The sequence below is a fragment of the Perca fluviatilis genome, chromosome 1, assembly GCF_010015445.1.
Source record: "Perca fluviatilis chromosome 1, GENO_Pfluv_1.0, whole genome shotgun sequence".
Lineage (NCBI taxonomy): Eukaryota > Metazoa > Chordata > Actinopteri > Perciformes > Percidae > Perca > Perca fluviatilis.
The window spans coordinates 8,931,681-8,955,602 of NC_053112.1; the positions used below are offsets into that span (position 1 = coordinate 8,931,681).

At 41.6% G+C, this 23,922-nt stretch overlaps 2 protein-coding genes across 2 annotated transcripts; one reads left to right on the top strand and one right to left on the bottom strand.

Moving 5' to 3' along the window:
- The first annotated feature begins 384 nt into the window (after window positions 1–384).
- On the top strand, window positions 385–5,548 carry LOC120568168 (rho-related GTP-binding protein RhoU-like). Its single transcript, XM_039815502.1, has 4 exons — window positions 385–2,387; window positions 2,621–2,679; window positions 2,859–2,888; window positions 3,955–5,548. Exons 1-4 carry the CDS (start codon window positions 2,117–2,119, stop codon window positions 4,441–4,443), a joined length of 849 nt encoding a protein of 282 aa, XP_039671436.1. The 5' UTR covers window positions 385–2,116; the 3' UTR covers window positions 4,444–5,548.
- A 6,616-nt stretch (window positions 5,549–12,164) lies between these two features.
- Window positions 12,165–23,162, bottom strand: LOC120559379 (B-cell receptor CD22-like). Its single transcript, XM_039801061.1, has 10 exons — window positions 23,083–23,162; window positions 22,915–22,988; window positions 21,528–21,884; window positions 21,189–21,407; window positions 20,814–21,068; window positions 19,443–19,691; window positions 19,100–19,187; window positions 18,914–18,983; window positions 18,112–18,189; window positions 12,165–12,348 (listed from the first exon to the last, which is right to left on the bottom strand). Exons 2-10 carry the CDS (start codon window positions 22,982–22,984, stop codon window positions 12,316–12,318), a joined length of 1,419 nt encoding a protein of 472 aa, XP_039656995.1. The 5' UTR covers window positions 22,985–22,988; window positions 23,083–23,162; the 3' UTR covers window positions 12,165–12,315.
- Window positions 23,163–23,922: the final 760 nt, after the last annotated feature.

Sequence of the window (23,922 nt, forward strand, 5' to 3'; positions counted from 1 at the left end):
TGTGTGCGTGTGAAAAGGTGTCTGGTTCTTTGCTTGTGCGTATGGTTTAACTCCCACTCACTGGTGTTTTTTTAGTATACTGTTTAATGCATGGCAACACATTCTGCCTCCCACACACACACACACACACACACACACACACACACACACACACACACACACACACACACAAACTGATTCTCTCCCTGCAGATGCCTCACACCTTCAAACAGAAGGAGAGACACAATCGTCCACCTTCCAAGGTTATATCTAGTTCTTATATGCAACCTGTAAGTCAGGAAAATGTATTAATAGCACATTTATTTATGAACTGAGGGTACAAATGGCTTCACACACACACACACACACACACACACACACACACACACACACACACACACACACACACACACACACACACACACACACACACACACACACACAGACTGCTCTCTCGGTTTCATGATTCTTTTTGCTCCTCTTGTCTACAATGAGAGCATAAAACCAGATGACTTAAATATATCAGGCCTGTAATCTTCTTCAGTGATTAAGGTTCCTACATGACAACTGCAAGTTCTGTAAAACCGGCATATTTTTATATTCAATTCTTCATACTGTATTGGCATTTTACGTCATATAATTATCCAAAAAAGAAGTCCTCATGTAAAAGGCCAATGAATCGCACAGGATGGCTGCGGTGGATGCCTGAAAGAGCTGCTGACTGTCAAATAATCAAGGAGTCCTGTCTGTGTCAGAGATTTTAAGTGTCCAGAGATGCTCAAGAAAGCAGATCCAGAGGTGTGCGCACCTTAGCAAGAGGAAAGTTCTTCACCGTGTCAAAAGGGTCACACTTGTAGTGAAGCTGTTTCCTCCCTCAAAAAAAACCCACATCATTAACTTCCCTCACATGTCAGAGACCACTAAATAGCTGGATTAGGAAACTATGAAGCTGTGTATTTTGTTTGCGTTACTCGTTCATTTCTTCTTGACGGTCCGTAAAAACAACACACTTAACCCAGAAATCCTTTTTTCCCCCTTCCTAGTTGGCCTGAGATTTGTGTTTACTGCAGCCTCTCTTTTGATGTTTCAATCTGTTCTTAGCTCCAGGCTCTCTCCCTCTCCCTCTCTCTCTCTCCCTCTCTCTCCCTCTCTCTCCCTCTCCCTCTCTCATGATTGATGATTCATGTTGCATCCACCCCTCCATCTTCAGTCCCCACAGCTGTCGTGATTCCACCGCTAGGGGGCGTCAGTCCGCCACATCACCGCCACATATCTTCCAATATTCCGCCTGCTGGAGGTGAAACATGGGGCTGTTTAAATTAAATGAATGAATGGATGTTTTAGGACCGAAGCAGTGGGTCAAAATTATGATGAAGTAAAACAAAACCCAATATATTTATTTGTGTTATTGAAATGTATTCACTCGTTTATTTGACCATTATTCACATGTAGCCTACTTGGCAGAAGGAGCAGATTTTGTCTCAAGGAGCTCAATCTGGTAGGATATTTATAGTTAAATATAATCTATTTAAAAAAAAAAACACAAAACACGGTTGGTAGACAGCTGCACTGCATGTAATCCCTCTCCATGGGTTTTTGTGATTTAAAAAGGACTAAAATTAACGTATTTATTTATTGTTTGGCACATGTTCCAGAAATATACTCAACAAAATGTACAAATCAGCAATCGATATGAAAGTTTAGAGTTTTATTTCTATATCTTTTAATTGGCTTAAGAGGGGGAGACACGCTGTATATTCCACTCTAAGGGATAAAGGTTTCCAGTAAGCTTAGTTCATTTCACTTGGAAATCTCTGGAGCCTCATATGGTGCTCTCCTCGGTAAGCCTCTTAGGAATCACAGTGCCACAGCAGATGTAGGGAGAATGCCAATCAGGAGCTCCTGCTGAGCGGAGAAACCCGACGGCTGTGCCACTGCGCGCTTCAAATCTCTGCCACGGTTCTCACGAAACACAGCTAAATATCGTCAGAGGCGCTTTATGATTATGCTTTGCAGTTTACACACTTAAAACAGCAGCAGAAACGCGTGAGCTGTCGTGGAGATGGAGCGCGCAGGCAGTCTCCAACGATTCTGAACCGACAGAAAACAGATCCTTGTTTATCTGAAGGGCAGAGCCATGCTTCCTCAGGATGTCGGGAAGCAAAAGCCATGTCGTGTGTCGGAACCGATGTGCGGGGTGGACAGTCCCCCGGTCCCAATTCGGCGCTTAAAGAACCGGGACTTCCCTCTGAACGCGAAGCGCCGGCGGTCCGGCTCCGCACCTGAGCGCAAGGTGAACTGCGTCCTGGTCGGAGACGGAGCGGTGGGCAAGACCAGCCTCATTGTCAGCTACACCACCAACGGATACCCGACACAGTATGTCCCAACGGCGTTTGACAACTTTACCGGTAATGTCTGACATCAATGTAGCTAATTTTGAGCGTTACGCACAAGTTTTACGCACACCTGGAAGTTAACGTTTAAAGCTTTTGTCTAATTAGTTTTTCTTTAAGTTGGTTACATGCCATGTTGTCCGTTTTAAAGCCTAAAGATGGTGTCCATGGCCGCTTTTATTTACCTCATAGAGAGGCTGATGCAGCTTATTCTTGACTTTCTTCAATTGCTTTCTTTATCTTCTCAGTGATGGTTGTGGTCGACGGAAAACCAGTGAGACTGCAGCTCTGTGACATGGCTGGACAGGTGAGCTGCACTTTCTCTCTTTCAGAGATGAAATATTATCCTAAATAAACAAACTAACACTTAACATACCTGAACACGTGGCAGCTGTATAACAGGTGCATGCACTTTAGGTTCCCTGAGTGGAACTCTAACCACTCAGCTGTACATTTCTGTTTGCATTTCTCTCTCGTCCTGTTTAGAAATGGGGGCTGGTTCATGGACCAATCAATGTAAGTCATCAGTGATCAATAACTATTTGCTTTTACTATTAAACATGTGCAGTTCTTGGTGTGTTTGTGTTGGTTGCCCCCCCACTCCCTACCTCCCTGCAGCCTGCTTTTTGTCCGGGACTGAAATCCTTTAAGACCCCTTTTAGCCTAATTTGCCCCCCAGTGACAAGTAGTCCTGTAACTCCACATCTTACATCGCCCCCTGCAGGAAAATTCAGAGTTTGTGAATTCAGAAGTTTTGCCCCCTCTATCACCCTGTGCTCCATCGCCCTCTTTTGGTTGAAGTAGTGAGGACTCAGTAAGATGTCAAAGTATGAAGCTGATGATATTCTATATTTACTTATTGTCAACTAATTCCATGAAAGACCAAAACAACCAACAATGAATGTCTCTACTGACAAGTATTGTGTCACGTGTGTCCGTGTATCACAGCCTGATATACAGTATCTTCTTCCTTTGTGCCATAGAGCTCCATTAAAAACACAGCAGTGAGCCACACTGTTGTACTGGCTGACATGCTCCTTCATTATGAACACACACACACACACACACACACACACACACACACACACACACACACACACACACACACACACACACACACACACACACACACACACACACACAGTACTTTATTTTAGCTCACACCCACACACACCTTCTTGCTGCCACAAATACGTACATACTAGAACACCAAATGTGGATTGATCGGCCGCTGAAAATAGTCCCTAACAAATGCACTATTTCAAGATTCGAGAGGTTTATTTTCATATGCAAAGTAAAGACATCTCACACCATGCGATGAAAAGCTTGCTTTGCCAATCTTCCTTACACAATGGATAAAAAAAAAGAGAATAATACAATAAAGCTAAAACAAACAACCAGCTGAGACGTTTTTTAAAAATCAAACTAAACTGACTGATTAGGTCAGGCAGCATTGAGAGACACATTGTTGTTTTTGCTCTTTTCATGGGGTTTTTGTTGACAATCAAGACATAGCATAAACCTCGTCCTGTAAGTTTATATTCTCACCCGGCCTCTCCGCTTCCGGCTTTGCCTCGTGAAGGACGAGCTGGAGCGCCTCCGACCTCTGTGCTACAAGAACGCCGATGTCTTCCTCCTCTGCTACAGCGTGGTGCGCCCCTGCTCTTTCCGCAGCCTGATGGAGAAGTGGGTTCCTGAGATCCGTCAGCACTGTCCCGCCGCGCCCCTGGTCCTCGTCGGCACCCAGCTGGACCTGAGGGAGGACGTCCAGGTGCTGATTCAGCTGGCGCAGAACCAGGAGCGGCCGGTGGGCACCGAGGAGGGCCGGCAGCTCGCCCACGAGCTCGGGGTGGTGAGCTTTGCAGAGTGCTCTGCGCTGACCCAGAAGAACCTGAAGGACACTTTTGATTCAGCCATCTTGGCCTGCATCCAACAGACAGACAGCTGTGGCGTCCAGCAGCAGAGGCAGACTCTGAGGAAGAAGACGCCCGATAAGTTCAAGAGCCTCTCGGAGACCTGGTGGAGGAAGATCAACTGTCTGATGGGAGAGCAGAGCTGTGACTTGAAGTGAACAGCTGCATAATCGCAAACCTGGGTCAGATCACGTTTGCAAATACTTAGATTTGGTTTGTTTCAGCCTGCTAGCAGAAGGTGCCAGATGGGTGGGGAGGGACAACACAACAAGCTCCAGAAAGAGCTCAGAAATGCAGGTTTGTGACAAACAAAGTGGCTGTTCAAATCCCCAGACTGACAGGAAGAGTGTGGGTGGAGAACTCAGATTTTACACATCATTTTCAGTTTACAGAATACAAAATGTATTCTGTGGCTCTGTAGAAGCTTTCGAAAGACTGACAGCTGCTCACTTGCGTAAGACATTAAAGGCACACTATGCAAGATTTGTACCTTAATATAACAGCTTCAAAGTCATTTCGATGGTAAACAAACTAGTAGTAGGGCGAATCATCCCTGGAAAAACCAGCAATGCAGGTTTGAGAGGTGGCGCCCCGCCAAATCTCGCGAGAATCACGACTTGCCTTTACGGCACGACGTCACATACATCAACAACATATAAGAAGCAGCCTGCCTCTATGGAAGACACGAGCACGCATTTCAGACGTGAATCATGGCAGAGTCGACGAAGAAAACGAAGAAAGCGCGGTCGGAAGAGTCAAGGAAAAGAAAACGAGAAACTGACAGCGTGAGGAACCGGACAAGAGTCTCACTCGGTCAGGCTTTCACTCGTTGGCGAGAGCTAAAAAGCAGCAAAGGTAACGTTAAATACAAGTACTCCACAGCGACTCTATGGGTCGCTGTTTGACAAAGAAGCGGAAACTGCATAGTATGCCTTTAAATGTATAGCTGAAAGACTTGGTTACAAACTGAGAGTGTGAGCATTTAGCAGGCAGAGAGGTTCTAATGAGAGATTCTACTGAGTTGCATTTTGGGAAGTGTAGTATCCACAAAGTTTTACGCCTAACTCATACTAAAAAGTCCGGATATCTCGGCCTCTGGCGCTTTAACATTTTCTTTTCTTTTTGTCTCTCACAAGTCCCCCAACTCAACATAAGTACAGTATGTCATGTCTAGACTAAACCCAGTGTGTAACGTGTTTAGTTGTTCGTTATCAAAATCTGTGTTGCCCGTTCACCAACTCGTCCTTTTTCATGAATATTTACCTCCACCATCAATTCCAAGTTTTCCTATTGGCTTGAAATTTCACATTTGCGTTCGCATGAACTGGGGTAGACGCTCCATATTCATGCGCCATCTTGAAATACGTTAGCCGGAAAGGGACATACAGGACATACTGCTCCGCCTTTCGCGTTTTCTCTGTCACATGATAAACTCCCAGCTGCTGCTAATGCTGCTAACGGGTATCGTAGCTTCCCGGCCCCCGGCAAGTTTGAAGAAGGAAACACGGAGGACCACACGTATTCAAAATCCAAATTTCAGGAAGAGGAGTCTTCTTCTTCGCCTAGAAAAAGGATATTGAAAAGAGCGAGAGACCGGTGTCATCAGAAAAAAGCGTGAAGGCTACCGTAGCTGTAATACGTACTTTGAACTGCGTGGCGCGAGAGAGTTGATTGCGATATATGATCTCAACACAATGGGAGAAATTCCCACACATTGGACCTTTAACAATGCTGAATCAACTGCTAAAAAAACACTGTTTGATACTGTGGCTGTTCTGGTCTGCAGGTTCAGATGAGTCCAGTCAGAGAAAAAGATAATCAGTAATATGTTCAATAGGGCAAACGACTGCTTTAAAAGTACAGAATATGAGTTCAATTTCTATGTCACGGGCCAATCCTGCATGCTGTCGATTTATGAAATACTTTACACAAGACCTTAAGACATGAACTTTGCACTGCTGATCGCCTCAAACAGCTGCTAGAATAATGTTTCAACCTCTTACATTTTGTACCGTACATCTTTTTTGCTTTCTTTTCTCCCTAATTTCCTTTGTTTTGGCTTGATTACCGTCTGTTTAATTGCTGGAATTTGAAGCAGGGACTCTATTATAATAAGGATTTTAGCAAAGAAAACCACAGGATACCTAATAGGAGTTTCTGTGTTTGCTACCTGATCTGATTCTTTCTGAATTTGTCGTGATGTGGGCGGTAACCCCACCCGTCTGAGGCTCCCAGGAGGTTAAAACAAACCCAACAGATGTTATCAGGCCCAGGTTTGATTTAATACGAGGAGTCTGACTTTTTTTACTCAATATGTGTTGTTTGTCACTTTACACCCCAACATTAACAGTACTTTGTTTCACTCAGTTTGTAGTTATGTTATTTCTTCTATATTTATTCATTGTACTTTTCATTGCCATCACTGATCATGGAATATGTTCAGAAGCCTTGATTAAAGTTTATAACAACTGTATACTGTATCTTTTCATTTAACAAAAGGAACATTTCAAATATTGGTGAGATATTTGCAGCAACATTTCAGTGGGTGTGATTTAAGCCAGTGGATCCTGAACGTTTTCACATGAAGGACCCCTAAACTGACACAAATTAGACCCCCATTTGATCAGACTTGGTCCCAGGGTCCCCCGTCTGATTGGATTTTTGCTTTTAAATGTTTTTACAGAACGTTTATAGAAACCCATAACTAAAATAGTCAAACATGTTACTTTTGTTACCTAGGTACTGTCAGGGCACGCCCTCATACTCTGCTTCTGACTGGCTAGTAGTCCTTACCTAGGTATTGTCAGGGCACGCCCTCATACTCTGCTTCTGACTGGCTAGTAGTACTTACCGCGCATGTGCGACTCCCAACAAAGAAAAAACAAAACAAAGAAAAAAACAGAAGTGCGATGCCTCACTCTGTAGCTAAAACAGAGAGCTCAACACACAGGGTGAAAAGAGGAGCTGCAGCAATGTGTTAGCCTAGAAATCTAGACACACCCTAGTGGCTGCAAATTTATTTCGCAGCCAGCGTCAGTCAAGGCACTCTCCGTTGGCTTGCGAGCTGGAAAAACCAAATTTTGGGGGGCTTATGGTTACTGCTGCTGGGGAACAGCGGTCTTCTGGAAGACTTGGAGTTAAGTTTTTTTTTGAGAAAAGAACAAAGAACGGCACAGAAATCATTCTTAAAAAAGGAAGATGTGTTCGGAGTTTTGCCGACCGGATACGGCAAAAGTTTAATCTATCAACAGGCTCCGCTACCTTCTTCGTTGCTCTGCCTGGTTGTAGCGCTATCCTATTACGTGCAGAGGGAATTTGAAAGACAACAGTTTATCCCGCCCCGCGGATTTAGCCCTGTCAATGCTGAGTTCCCAGACCCAACATCTGGATGTGGGTCTGGCTTGTCAGGCTAGCAATGTGTAGTACAACAATAAAAATAGTGTTTAAAAAAAATTAAACCATGTAAACCTATTCTGATATAACCTCTAAATACAATTATGAACCTGAAAATTATAGCATAATATGAGCACTTTAAATGCAAACACTTCAAACAGTGCTTCAGTCGCACATCCTCTGCTCTTTATCCTTCACCAGGCAAAAACAGGACATGTTGGAGAGTTAATAGGGATCAAGCGTCGTTGATTGTCTCATCAGCTGAGGATCAGAGCCTCAATCAACTATTGACCCAGTCCTACCAGACTTAGATGGACTTGCGTGCACAAAAATGCATCCTTACCTCGGATACAGTTTTGGAGTCAGGCAGTCAGAGACAAAGTCTGTCCCCTGGGTGATTTTCCTGTAATCTTGGGCTAAGCAGAGCATCACTGCTGTGCTCGGCTTTCCTCTGTGATTCAGAGCCACTGCTCTGCTCTAATGGGAGCAGACAGGACCACCTGCTGGATTAAAGCAGCATATGGAGCCTGATTCTCTCCCTGTGGACGCCTCACACCTTCAAAAGGGAAGGAGAGGCACATTTGTCAACCTTCAATTTATCTAGTTCTTATGTGCAACCTGCAAGCCAAGAAAATGTATTTATAGCACAACTGAGGGTAAAAATGGCTTCAAACACACACACACACACACACACACACACACACACACACACACACACACACACACACACACACACACACACACACACACACACACACACACACACACACACACACACTGCATTGACTTATAATCATTCCCTGGAGACATTACCCTAACCTTAACCATAACTACTACATGTCTAACCCCAACCCCTATGCCAACTTTAACCTAAAACTGAACCCTAAAATGTAATGCCTTGCATTGCTAGGACTGAAATTTGTTACCATAAAAAAGGGGGCGAAGCCCGAAATAATCAAAACTGGCCAGTCAGTGCAACCCACCCCAAAAACCTATTATAATTTCCTTTACATAAATAAAGACATTTGCACCCTAACTTGAAGCAGAAAAGGCACAAATTGTTGCAGAAAACATTCACCAGAATGCAGAAAATGAAGTGTTTGATGACCAAAATTTCAATTTTGCTCAGAAGTGGAGATCTCAAGCCCCGCAATGTTGAACCCAAAGTTATGCCCTTGGCTGTTGGTAATACAAAAAAGTGGTAAAACGAAAATAAAAGAATCAGCAAGGATGAAACATCTAAGAACTAAACTGAACTACACCGACCAATCCGATTAATTATTGTAATACTTATGGATGTGTACTTGATATACATTTAAATTTTAGGACATCTCGTTCAAAGTACTGCAACTCACAATATTTCAAAAATATGTTTTTGGCCTTAAAAAAAGACAGGAAACCACCATGATAGTCGGATCCAATTTAATTCATAACAGTTACTAAGCATGTAGAGTATTTTGATTTAACACTTAAGAAAATCCATCATGTTAACTTCCTTGGTTTTATGGCAGTTGTCCACAGCACCCTGTCCAGAGGCATTACAGGTTAGGTTTAACAGGTGACCTCACTTAACGTGGCCTAAATTCCCCTCGCAGAGCAGCAGGTATGGTTCCCTCTCCGAGCATCTGGCTCGTGCTGCTGGTCACTTCAGGAGCATTGATGTTTTTACACAGCGGATCTTTCTGAATGAACAAACTGTAACCTGCAAACATATCATTCATGTTTCAATTCCTCTACTTCTAATTTTGTTTTGTTTTTATTTCTGAAATTTAGGTTTATTTTTACATGCATTAGTCATCTTTTATTTCTGCCCTTTGCTATAATAAATCCCATTAAAGAAGACTAGAGTTAATCAGATGGTGCTCTGAAGCTGTTTATAAAGCTGACTCAGCACAGGCAGGGTTGCCACATATATCTCATAGCCCGACTAAAAGTCTCCAGCAACACTAGCAGGCTCGTGAGGCTGCAATGCTTTATTTAAAGCTTTAGTGCGTAACTTTTTGATATTAATGAGCGTCCGTTACATTGAAGCCATAGCCAAATGAGTTGATACAAAGCTAATTAAGACTATCAGCTCCACGCAGAAACTCGAGTGAAGATAATGACCTCTTCTGAAGAGTCTGTCATGTTTTTTTAAGTGTACTTATTGTGGCAATGAGACCTTTTCTGATTCTTTTACATTTCCTTTGGTCTTGACAAACAGAACTCAGGTGTAACTCAGATTAAATAAGACTTTAGTTGCACTGTAGCATGAAATGAGCACTCAGTAAAAAAATATCTGCTGGGTAAAAAGTGGAGCGTCTAATTTCCTAAAGAAATGTGATCCTGAGGTTTGATGTTCGTTTGTTTTTGTTGTTGTAATACCCACTGATCACCAGCAGAGGTGGATAATATCTATGTTTTACTCAACCCCGCATTGTAGACAAAAAGGGATTCACTTAGTAAACTGTATATGTATGGAAATACTTGTTTTAATAATGTATGACTTAAGTTTTAACTTTAACTTAAAGTGCTCATATTATGCTTTTTGGCTTTTCCCCCTTTCCTTTATTGTGTTATATATCTTTTTGTATGCACGTTATAGGTTTACAAAGTGAAAAAGCCCAAAGTCCCCCCCAAAGGGACTTACCATCTCCAACAGAAAACCCTGTTCACCAACTGCTCCAAACAGCTCTATTGTAGTCCAGCCTTTACTTCAGAGACAGACGTGGTCACTTTGGAACACATGTTATAATGCTCGCCTAGCTGCTAGCAGGGCACGCCCTCATACTCTGCTTCTGACTGGCTAGTAGTCCTTACCTAGGTACTGTCAGGGCACATCCTCATACTCTGCTTCTGACTGGCTAGTAGTCCTTACCTAGGTACTGTCAGGGCACGCCCTCATACTCTGCTTCTGACTGGCTAGTAGTCCTTACCTAGGTACTGTCAGGGCACGCCCTCATACTCTGCTTCTGACTGGCTAGTAGTCCTTACTACTGCACATGTGCGACTCCCAACAAAGATGGAACAGAAGTGAGATGCCTCACTCTGTAGCTAAAACAGAGAGGTCAACACACAGGGTGAAAAGAGGAGCTGCAGCAATGTGCAGTACTACAAAAATATGATTTTTTTTTTTTATTAAACCATGTAAATCTATTCTGGTACAACCTCTAAATACAATTATGAACCTGAAATTAGCATAATATGAGCACTTTAAGTTTACCACCTGAGGTGGATATGGAGTGTGAGGTGGGGTTATGTATGTTTTGTGTGAGCTCAGCAAACCAAATTTGTGTCGAAATGGCAATATAAGTCATAAAGTATTGAATCTGAATCTTAAAACAATAGTCAGGTGCCCATATGCATGCACGGAAACAGGTTTTTGGTTTCTGCAATAATTCCACCTGTTCATACTAGCCATTAATTAAGTAATATGAGACTTTAGGTGTTCTAGTTAGACAAATCAAGTGGACATCTAGAATGTAATTATCTCTTTCCTTGAAGTTTTGAGCTGCCGTGGAATGACCGAGTCAGTTTGATTCCATCAGGCAGTTGCTGTTTTAGGTTGTTCACCAGAATAGATGTTTATTACACTGTTACATACGAGTTACAAGTTTTACAGATGGACAAATAATGTGCAAGTAAGAAATAAGTCAGAGCATACAAACTGATTTAAATTTTATTTGCACTCATTACTGATCAATTAAAAACTTCATTCTGAAGAATGAACACAAAAGGAGTTTGTTTAAAGCTGAAATCAAAAGCTTGCACCTGCACACTATCTGCAGCAGTGAGAGGGAACTGGCAAGATGACAAACAAATAATACATCCAATACACAGAAATGACACAACGAGCAAAGTGTGATAAAGCAGAGGTTATGTTTTGTGTAATAATAAACTGTACATGCTGTGGAATATTTGGACTTCACTGAATTTCTCTGTCAGGACAGGTGTGATGTGAAAGGGTGAACAATATTTCTTAAAAGTAATATATTACATAAAATAACACTTTGCATACCAAGTCAAATCCTGAACTGAGTCCAGTTATGTTATGTACTGGCACAGTTACAAATAAAGCTGCATTCCACTCAAATCTTCTGCTACCTTCTGCTTCTAAAAAACTGAGAATGAAAACGTTTGGAGTTGAAGACTTCTTTTTGTTTTCCTCCATCTAAGTCTCTCTCTCTTTTGACTGCCACATGACACATAACGTTTTGGTGAGTAATTTCTCAGAAATAGTTTTGAAGAAATGCAGCAGACTCAAAGCTGTCTGACCTTCTAAAACCAGGGTCGTCTTTAGAACAGATTAAACAGTAATATATTTGCACAGAGTGAGGAGGGAACAGTTCTGAATTAAATCAACAATATTCTCTGTTTACAGCATGTAAAAGTACCAACACAAAAAAAAAACATTATAAAAAGCTGATTAAAATAAAAAAAAAAGTCAGCCAGGACAGGTCATCTGACCGTCAAATGATCTGAAAAATAAATCAGGTTTGACGTCTCGACATGATTCAGATCAAGCTGCCAACACCACATTCTTCTAAACATTCTGGTACATGCTGCGGCTGACTCCTACCTGCTGCTGCTACTGAAAATTGACAATAAAATCTCCACAGCCTCGCTCTCCACAGGGATATTTCTCATATCTCATCTTCTCAGATGTTCCCATACACAGGACAAGAGTCTGACTGATGGGGAGAGACGACAAAATGAGGACCTCATTCATGATAACTGCATATATTAAGAATTCATCAGCAACGTTTTATTTTTATCATGTTTGAATGTAAATTATTTGCTTTACACGTTTTTTCAGCTTGTAGAGCATTTAAGAGCCAAGTTATTGTAACTGTGATATCTATATATATGTATATATAATTCTCTCTCTTCTCTCTCTCTCTCTCTCTCTCTCTCTCTCTCTCAATTCTATTCAATTCCAAGGGGCTTTGTTGGCATGAAAAGTGTCAAGAACAATGTTGCCAAAGTATCAAACTACAATTTGTCAATATTCAGAGAGAACACAATAAATAGTGTGTGTGTGTGTGTGTGTGTGTGTGTGTGTGTGTGTGTGTGTGTGTGTGTGTGTGTGTGTGTGTGTGTGTGTGATTTAGAAAGCATCATAGCACAGAGACGGCACTGGTGAAAATTACTAACGACCTTCTAACTGCTCCTGACAAAGGACTTGCCTCTGTACTTACTAGATCTTAGTGCTGCATTCCACAATATTGACCATACCATCCTGTTACAGAGATTGGAAAATTTAGTTGGCATTAAAGGAATCACACTAAACTGGTTTAAGTCCTATTTCTCTGATCAATTCAACTTCAATTCAATTCAATTTATTTATAGCATCATTTCATAACAAGAGTTATCTCAAGACACTTGGACAGACCCAGGCTCTTGGTAGGCGGTGTCTGACGGTGCCGGTTGGGGGTGTGAGGAACAGTGGCAATAATAGTCACAATAAAGATAATGGATCAGTGACTAGAAATAGTAGTTGTAGTAGTTCATGGCTTAGCAGGGCACTGCAGGGTGTCACAGGACGTAGCAGGGCGTAGTAGGATGCAGCAGGACGTAGCAGGGCACTGCAGAGCGTAGCAGGTGTAACAGGGCATAGCAGGGTGCACAGCAGGACCACGGTGACAGGCTGCAACCATGATTTAGGGCCACCGTAATCCAAGGAAACATGCTGGGCGAAAAGAAAACATATGGACTCATAAGCTCCCCAGAGCTAGGTTAGTAACAAGCATTTCTGGAACATGGAAGCACACAGATGGAAAGAGAGGGGAGAGAGAAGCTTAGTGTGTCAAAGGAAGTCTCCCGGCAGTCTAAAACTATAACAGCATAATTAAGTCCCCCCGCAGTCTAAAACTATAACAGCATAATTAATAGAGACAGGGTAAGGAGAGGAGCCTGGTCGGCCTAGAACTCTTGATTGGGCTGTAGTGGCCTGCCTCCCTCTACTTTGATTATATCATTGATTATATGGTAGATGAGTCTAATGACTATGAAGAGAAGCAGAGAAGAGAAGGGGTGCCGTGTCTGGAGCTATACACCCTCCCCCGCCGGTCTAGGCGAATGCTGTAACACCTCACTCCCTAACTATAAGCTTTATCAAAGAGGAGAGTTTTAAGTTTACTCTTAAATGTGGTGACGGTGTCTGCCCCCCGGACCCAGACTGGGAGCTGGATCCACAGGAGAGAAGCCTGGTAGCTAAAGGCTCTGGCTCCCATTCTACTTTTAGAGACTCTAGGAACCACAAGTAACTCTACATTCTGGGAGCGCAGTGCTCTAGTGGGGCAATAAGGTACTATGAGCTCTTCAAGATATGATGGTGCTTGACCATTTAAAGCTTGGTAGGTCAGAAGAAGGATTATAAATTCAATCCTGGATTTTACAGGAAGCCAATGCAGAGCAGCTAATACAGGAGAAATATGATCTCTTTTCTTAGTTCTTGTCAGAACACGTGCTGCAGCATTCTGGATCAGCTGGAGAGTCTTAAGGGTTTTATTTCAACATCCTGATAGTAAGGAATTACAATAGTCCAGCCTGGAAGTAACGAATGCATGGACTAGTTTTTCAGCATCATTTTGAGATAGGATTCTCCTAATTTTGGCAATGTTACGAATGTGAAAAAAGGCTGTTCTTGAGGTTTGTTTTAAGTGGGCGTTAAAGGATCGATCTCAATTTGTTAATGTTAACGATAAATCCTCCAAGTACGCTAAAGTTAGCCATGGCGTTCCACAAGGCTCAGTGCTTGGACCAATTCTATTCTCATTATGCTTCCTCTAGGCCAGCGGTTCTCAAAGTGTGGGGCGCGCCCCACTGGTGGGGAATAGAGACCTGACAGGTGGGGTGCGCCAAACGGGAGGAAATTTTCGTTTTTATGCCTTTATCCAGAAATCCCAACTGTTCCGGAAGTTCCGGGAGTCTCCCGCATATTGATAGCGGCTCCTTGACGCCCGCAAATGACATCCAATCTCCTGGAATCTGGAGCTAGACCGCGCACTAGACCAAGACTGTATGGCTGCAGCCTGGAGTGTCCCATGTCATGCCGACCCGTCTAATGCCATCCCACATGGTGCCGTCCCCGAGCTTCTACTTTTCAAAATTAAAGCTAGCATCTGGAATAAAATACTTTACTACTTTATTACTAATACATATAATTCTGCCAAAAAAAAGATGCCAAAAAATCCACAGCAATCTCTATCCCCACAGCCGCTCTGCTGCTGCGCTGGCTGCACGCATCTGTTCACAACGCTGCCTGTCGGAACATTCTGCTTAACGTGAAAAAGCTTAACATGGTTTAATGTTCCTCAACAACGATCAATGATCACCAAATTTATCATGGCCATATCTTGTAATGAACACTTAAGCCTGTCAAAAGAACTAAACCAAAATCCAACGATTACAGAAGTTATCTTACATTAACATTTTCTTCTTCATTGGCGCCTATGACGAGGAAAAAGCTTGTGAGCTTGTGTGTTAGCTAATCATTGATCAATCAATGATTACCACACAAGCTTTCTGATATTGCTCCTCATAACCACTGAAAACTGTCAAAAAATTTAACCAGAAATGTGGTGATGATTGATCGTTGTTTAGGTAGCCTACATTAAACCACGTTAAACTTTTTCATTTTAGGACTTATAAAGCCCATGAGAACCGTTGGGAGTCAAGCCCCAGCCGCTCCGCTGCCCTGCTGAAAATGTGAAGCAGAAACGCCTCAGATATCAGATAACGTCCATAATAATAGGACTTTGGGTTCGATTTTTTGACAGTTTTCAGTGGTTATGAGGAGCAATATGAGAGAGAAATTTGGTTATCATTGATCATTGTTTACGTACATTAAACCACGTTGTTATTCATTAGTAAGCTATAGGACAGCGTCTTTCAAACGTGACCTGCGTGAAAGAGAGAAAAAAAAAAAGTATGCGTCATTGTACCCAGCACTTCTGGAAATGTACTTCCAAATGCGTCTCTGTCCCCAGCACATTTCAAACCAAACTGACGCCCATGGATTTACCCGTGAATCAATCTGGAAAATAATTCGATTTTGTATTTTTGACCCTCTGAATTTACCGTTGGATACGCCTCGGCATGAGACGAGATGGCTTAGGACGCTCCAGGCTGCAGCCATACCCGCCTCCAATAGACTAGAGAGTGACTGTGTGTGTGTGTGTGTGTGTGTATAAATAAATAAATATATATAAATGCTGCGCGTGTGAGAGCAAACCATCCTTATAGCTGTGTTTTGACCGATCACCCCCGAAATTGTGCAATGCAAAACAGGCTCATTGCAGCCACTAATGCAGGGATAAATAGACCTGTCTTGCCAAATTGATTTCTCTTCTTTCTTTTTTTTTAACAGATTGCAAAGTGGCACTTTTATTTATTTTCTATTTTTGAACTTGATAAAAATTTTGACACAGCTGCACTTTTTGAACTTGCTGTTATTTGATGTAGATAGTTGTTACTTCAATAAATTGGAACATTTTAAGCTTGTTGCGTATTTCATTTGCATTGTGTTGGGGCGATAGGGGCAGGTGGGGCTTGAAAATTCCCCCTTGTCCAAAGTGGGGAATGACCGAAAAAGTTTGAGAACCACTGCTCTAGGCAATATTATTAGGAAACACTCAATTAACTTTCACTGTTATGCCGGATGACACCCAATTATACCTATCAATCAAGCCAGTCAGTTAGCTAAACTTCAAGCATGCATTAAAGATATAAAATCCTGGATGACCTACAATTTTCTGATGTTAAACTCAAAGAAAACTGAAGTTATTGTGCTGGGCCCCAAACACCTCCGAACTTCATTATCTAAACTACCCTGGATGGCATTGCCCTGGTCTCCAGCACTACTGTCAGAAATCTAGGAGTTATTTTTCATCAGGATATATCCTTTAATGCCCATCTAAAACAAACCTCAAGAACAGCCTTTTTTCATCTTCGTAACATTGCCAAAATTAGGAACGTCCTGTCTCAAAATGATGCTGTAAAACTAGTCCATGCATTCGTTACTTCCAGGCTGGACATCTGTAATTCCTTACTATTAGGTTGCCCAAATAAGTCCCTTAAGACTCTCCAGCTGATCCAGAATGCTGCACCGCGTGTTCTGACAAGAACTAAGAAAAGAGATCATATTTCTCTAGTATTAGCTTCTCTGCATTGGCTTTCTGTAAAATCCAGGATTGAATTTAAAATCCTTCTCCTTACCTACAAAGCTCTAAATGGTCTAGCACCATCATATCTAGAAGAGCTCTTAGTACCTTATTGTCCCACTAGAGCACTACGCTCCCAGAATTCAGCTACTTGTGGTTCCTAGAGTCTCTAAAAGTAGAATGGGAGCCAGAGCCTTCAGCTATCAGGCTCCTCTCCTGTGGAACCAGCTCCCAGTGTGGGTTCGGGGGGCAGACACCGTCACCACATTTAAGAATAAACTGAAAACCTTCCTCTTTGATAAAGCTTATAGTTAGGGAGTGAGGAGTGGCAGCGTCCGCTTAACCCGGCCTACATGCTTCTCTTCATAGTCGTCAGACTCATCTACCATATAATCAATAATATAATAAAAATATAGGGAGGCAGGCCAGTACAGCCCGATCCGGCAGGGGAGAGTTCTAGCCCGACCAGGCTCCTCTCATTAACCTGCCTCTCTTATTTATGCTGTTATAGTTCTAAACTGCCGGGGGACTTCCTTCTTTCCTTTGACACACTGAGCTGCTCTCTCCTCTCTCTTTACATTTGTTTCCATTTGTGTGCATCCTTGTCCCAGAAATGCTTGTTATTAACCTAGCTCTGGGGAGTTTACTCCCTGGAGTCCTTATGTTTTTTTTCACCATTTATATTTCCTTTGATTAGGATGGCATCAAGATCTTGGTTGCAGCTGTCGCCGTGGTCCTGCTGCACTCCCTGCTATGCTCTGCGGAGCCCTGCAGTGTCCAGCTGTGTCCTGCTATGTCTAGCTATGCTCTGCTGTGCCACGCTACATCCTTCAACGCCCTGCAGTGCCCTGCTATGACATGAATAACTATGACTACCATTTGTAGTGACTTTTCCTTTATCTTTATTTTGACTATTATTTCCACTGTTCATCACATCCCCAACCGGCACTGTCAGACACCGCCTACCAAGAGCCTGGGTCTGCCGAGGTTTCTTCCTATAAGGGAGTTTTTCCTCGCCACTGTCGCACTGAATGCTTGCTCTTGGGAGAATTACTAGAATTGTTGGGGCTTTGTAAACTATAGATTGTGGTCTAGACATACTCTATATGTTAAGTGTCTCGAGATAACTCTTGTTATTATTTGATACTATGAATTAAATTAAATTGAATTGTGTGTGTGTGTGTTTGTGAGTGTGTGTGTGTGTGTGTGTGTGTGTGTGTGTGTGTGTGTGTGTGTGTGTGTGTGTGTGTGTGGGCGTGTGTGTATGAGTGTGAGTGCTGGACTTCATACCAGGTCTTCCTGCTCATCTGGGTATTCTGTCTTTGCTGCAGTGTCTGAGATGTTCTCATAATCAGGACAAGAGTCTAACTGATGGGGAGAGACGACAAAATGAGGACCTCATTCATGATAACTAAATATATTAAGAGTTTATCAGAAATATTTTTTTTTATCATATTTAATTATTTGCTGATAATTCACTTTACACCTTTTTCACCTTGTAGAGCATTTATGAGCCAAGTTATTGTAACTGTGATATATACAGTATATATACAGTATATATGCTGTATACTGTATACACTACATATATATATATATATATATATATATATATATATATATATATATATATATCTCTCTCTCCCTCTCTCTCTCTCTCTCTCTCTCTCTCTCTCTCTCTCTGTCTCTCAATTCTATTCAATTCAAAGGGGCTTTGTTGGCATGAAAAGCGTCAAGAACAATGTTGCAAAAGTATCAAAATACAATTTGTCCAAATATTCAGACAGAACACAATAAAGAGTAATATGAACATGAACACAATATTAGGATGGATTCATATTTATTACATAAATCTATTTTCATAAAAAGGGGTCTTAAGCAATATCAAACAGAATTTTAAATTCTAATAAAAATGTAAAGACTTAGGAGAAATAATATAAATATGTACAAATATTTAAATCGCTATAACAAATGTATAACTAAACAAACACAGTATTCTTTTTTTGGGATGTGTGTGTGTGTGTGTGTGTGTGTGTGTGTGTGTGCGTGTGTGTATGAGTGTGGATATGTCTCTCTCTCTCTCTCTCTCTCTCACCTCTAGCTCTACAGGCTCATGTGGTTTAGTGGTGGAGCTCAGAGTTTTCTTCTTCCTGAATTGAGTCCAACTACAACAACAAATAAAGAATGCAACATAATGAAATTCACAACACAGAAACTAAAGGAAGTTTGAAGAAGAAAATAAAACAACGGTGACTGAACTGATGGATTTGTATTGTTTTACCTCGCCCACAGACTCAGGAGCAGCAGAGGAATCAGCATCAGGACCACCACAGTCGGCCAGATGATATGCATTATTGTTGTTGAATTCCCTGGAAATATAGATAAATACATGATACACCTCATTAGTAGGATCAGATTGATGAATCACTTTGCTGTCTGTTAATCAGTCAGTCAGTGTCATCCACCTCTGACATGATGGAGGTTCCTCCCTGAACACAGCTACACAAAAACAGTTTGGAAATGCACACGTGGAATTTAATTTTCTGGGTTGCTACATATTAACATGTGAATTAGGTCTGGTGCAGTTAACAGGTGTCTGTGCAGGTGAAAGTGGAGAAACTTACCTGCTACAACAATCAGATTTAAGGTGGAGTTCTGACGTCCTCTGCTGTTCTGGGCTTCACAGTAATAATTCCCACTGTGTTCAGGTCTGACATCAGTGATGTTGAAGATCTGCCCTGATGCTTTCGGTGAGTCTTCATTTTCCTTGTACCAGGTGTAGTTAGCTGCTGGGTTAGCATCACTGCTACAGGTCAGAGTCACTGAACTGCCCTCCACTATCTCAGCATACACAGAGGGAAACCTCGGAGCATCTGGAGGGAAAAACATTTACATTTAAATGAAATATGAACATTTACTCTTTTTTTTTACAGCGTGTGTGTGATTAGTCTGCGATATGGGCGTTCCACAAGGCAGCATTCTTGAACCCTTAATTTTTCCTTTATACATCAATGATATCAAGTGTATAAACACTGAGGTGTTTGTGTTATTTGTATCGATCCACTGTATAAACATATCTACATACATGGCATTTGATTGGAGGTTAGTCTCACTTTGTCCCACTGCAACATTAAAATAGTGTGTCCATTTCATTATAATATTCAGATTTATCATAAATAATTGAACATGCACATGTCTTCCAAAGTGGTCTCACCATTGCATTGCACTCAAAAGCTCTGACTTACCAGAACTCCATAAACAGCCACTCTATTAAATTTTATTTTCAGATTCAAAATAGCACTTCACCCACACTTGCTGCACTTTTCCCAACACACAATATGAGACCAGTAGGCGTCACTAGGTCAGTTTCACAGGCATTCATTCCAGTTCCTCCATACAACAACAACTATGGTCAGAAATCCTTTTTTCATACATACACCAAAATTTGGAATGACATTCCCCATCACATCAGAACACTACCATCCATCACATATTTCAAAAAAGCATATAAACTGTTCCTTCTCGACAGTTACACTTGCACTCATTGATTGTTCATGTATTGTCCAAGTCTTGTTTGCACTGTCGGTATTGTTGTTTTTAGTTGTCTGTATCTGTCTATCCCATGCTAATGTCATGTACAAGTGTTTCTGGCTCCATGTGCCGTAACTGTGTTCTATGTTCTATGTTTCTGCAGAACAGGAACCTGCTGGAAATCAGTTTTTAAACTGAGTTAGGCCAATTTTGAACAGAAACTTAATGTTACTTTTAATGCTTTCCTGTTTAATAAATGAAATGAAAAAATTATAATAAATTATAGTAAGGTGACTGCTGTTCTTTTAACTGATGTCAACAGCAAATAAAACTACCTATTTATCATCCACTGCTGTTCAGTGACCTACAGCTGTGAATGTGAAGAGCTGAAGAATGCAGGTATGATCAGCAAAGTAAGCCTAAAAAGTGGAGTGTTGCTTATTATATTAAAGCTGTTTCCTCACATTCCACATCAATAAAGACGGATTCAGATGTCCTTTTCCCCAGCTGGTTCTCAGCTGTACAGTAATACTGTCCAGAGTCAGAGGACTGGATGGAGCTGAAGACGAGCTGTGCCTTTCCATTTAGAGGTTTACCATTCTTGTACCAGGTGTAGTTAGCTGCTGGGTTAGCATCACTGCTGCAGGTCAGATTCACTCTACTGTTCTCTCTGATTTCCCCAGTGGGAGTCAGAGACAGGGGACCAACCTTTGGAGCATCTGGAGAAGATAACATGAAAATAAGTTAACTTTAAAAAAGAACATGGGGGGGAAGTGTGGTATGATGGTGTGTGTGTGTGTGTGTGTGTGTGTGTGTGTGTGTGTGTGTAACAAACTCACACACTGGAGGAGAGCGGTAAGCTTCATATCCTGTAACAGCACAGGAATAGCTGCCATTATCTTCAACAGAGACGCTGAGAGAAGAAGATGTTTCTCCATCCATTTTCTGTCCATTATTGTACCAGACATATGAAGGATTATCAGGTACATTACAGCTGCTGTGACACCTCAGCTCTCCCTGGGTCCATGATCTTGTCACCTGCACCTGGAGGTCTGGAACTGTCAAGATAGATTAGAAATGTCATTTCAAACTAAACCATTAAAGTACATGCATGCAAACAGACAAACAAAAGATTCACAGGAAAACAATTGGACAGAAATATTCCAATAAAATATTACCAGTAACAGACAAAGTGACTCCAGGTGAACCAGTAAAACCTCCAAGTGTATGGTTTGTTATGAACCTGAACTTGTACTCAGCCGAGTCTCTCTCTCTCAGGTCTGTGATTCTCAGAGTGCAGCTCTTCTCATCACAGTGATACTCCACCCGATTTGTGTAGTCTGAGTCCTTTTTCAGATCCACAGGTTCCCTATTACTCCCTTTAGTAAACCATAATCGTTCTTGAACTTCTATAGTTTGATGACTTGCTGTGGATGGGTATCTGTAGGTGCATGTTATGTCCACGGTTGATCTCTCTAAGGCACAGATCGGAGTGGAAGGGTAAGTCACTCCCCAGTCACTCTGGCCCTGCATCACTGCAACACAGAGCACAGCAGGAAGCACAATCAGACTCAGAACATAAAAGTAAGGAAACCAAAGCTACTTGGCTCTAGAACGTATCGCTGCATGTTCATAAGACAAAGATGTCTTACATCAGCATTTTGGGGAAATATTTCTTTCATATGGGATCTTATGTTATTAATAATTTAGTTTAAAATAAAAGTGCATAAACAGATCTGACCTTTTAATTATGTCATATCTGCATTACGCCACAGTGAACACAGATGTGGAGAAGTGCAAAGGCAAAGTGTTGCTTTTTTTTCAGATTATTTTTTTGGGGGGCTTTTACCCCTTTATTTCAGAGTGACAGTGGATAGACAGGAAAGGTGGGAGAGAGATGGGGGATGACACGCAGCAAAGGGCCGCAGGTCAGACTCAAACCCGGGCCACTGCAAAGGCCTCAGCCTACATGGGCGCACGCTCTTACTGGGTGAGTCAACCCGGCAAAGTGTTGCTTAGTGATCAGCAATGCATTGAAGGTGTGAATCTTAATGCAGTTTTAAAGGAACTGAGAGGGAGAGATTGTCTGACGTGCTGTGTCTGAAACCTCACACCTTCTGCAAGAAACAAAATGATGGGGAAGTTTGGTTTGTATTTTTGAACTCTTAATAGATTTTATCTTGTTCGTTTAAAAAAGGACATACATTTATAGTTGACCTAAAATGATACTAACAGTTCCAGTTATACAGTTAATTAAAAAGCAGCACTACCATTACTGTGTAATGATGCACAACCCTTAAATGATCAGGATACGGGGGGGTGTTGCTTGCGTAAATGTTTTTACAGAAGAGTGTGAAACACATCATTACCTACGACAAGATGCAACAAAGAAACAGAAGTGAATGTGTTTTACTGGATTGCATCACATCAAAAATGAAATCTAGAAAAGTCAATGATTTAGGAATTCAAATATTTTTTGTTTAACGTTTTTAAAACTCTGAATAAGTGTACTAAATGCCTTACAGTGTGTAAATGTATGATGTGTAAATGAATGATAAACAGTACCTGACACAGAGAGAAGGAAGACAACAAATCCCCTCACTGCTGCAGTTAAACTCATAGCTGCTCCTCTCATCTCTCTGTGTAACACAATAAAACATGTCAGCAGATAAAATAATCTACACAGGAGGTATATAGTATCAATAAACTAATCAATACACTGTTTCTACTTACAGTGAAGACGGACGTCGTCTTTAAAGATGCCTCTCCTCTGTTGTCAGTGAGCAGAAGACAGATATCAGGCTGGTAAAGACTACATTTCCTTCCTCTTTTGATCATTAATATGCACGATGACCCACATGCCAGTACATACCCACAACACAACAAACTTATGTTTTTTACAAACTATTGACTTAAAAAGGGAATAAGTCACACAGTCTGCAGGTGTAGTGAACAAACAGGAATGTATTTGACCTGTGAACCAGGAGGCAGGTTCACTGAACAGGATGAAGCACAGAGTATTAAACATAAGAGGGGGATGGAAAATGGCATGATTCTTTTTTTACATTGTCTCTTCTCTGTTCTCTCTGAGGTCAGGTTGCTTCTCTTTGCAGAGAAATGCCAAACACTGAGATGTGACAAACTCCCACGTCTGTTAGTGTTAACTAAACATGGACATGTTGATTGTGTTTGTGTGCTTGTGTGTGTGTGTGTGTGTGTGTGTGTGTGTGTGTGTGTAGGGGATGGATGGGTGTTGGTGTTGTTTGTATGTTTTTTATTGTGCCCTGCCAGGGGACTGCAGATTTAAAAATGCCTGAGGCTAAGTCTGGTACAGTGCATCAAATGGTAAAATGTATGTTAAAAATTGTACATGGTCCCTAAGAAAAAAATAAAATAAAAACAAAGTAACATATTAACCTTTATTTATTCATTCACTCTTTGCCCTGATCACATTCCCACAATTAAACATTTATACCTGGAATCTGCCCAGTACAACCACAGCCTGATCTGCTGGCCACTGATCAACTCCACTGGAGCAGTTGGGGTTAATGGCCTTGCTCAAGGGCACCACCC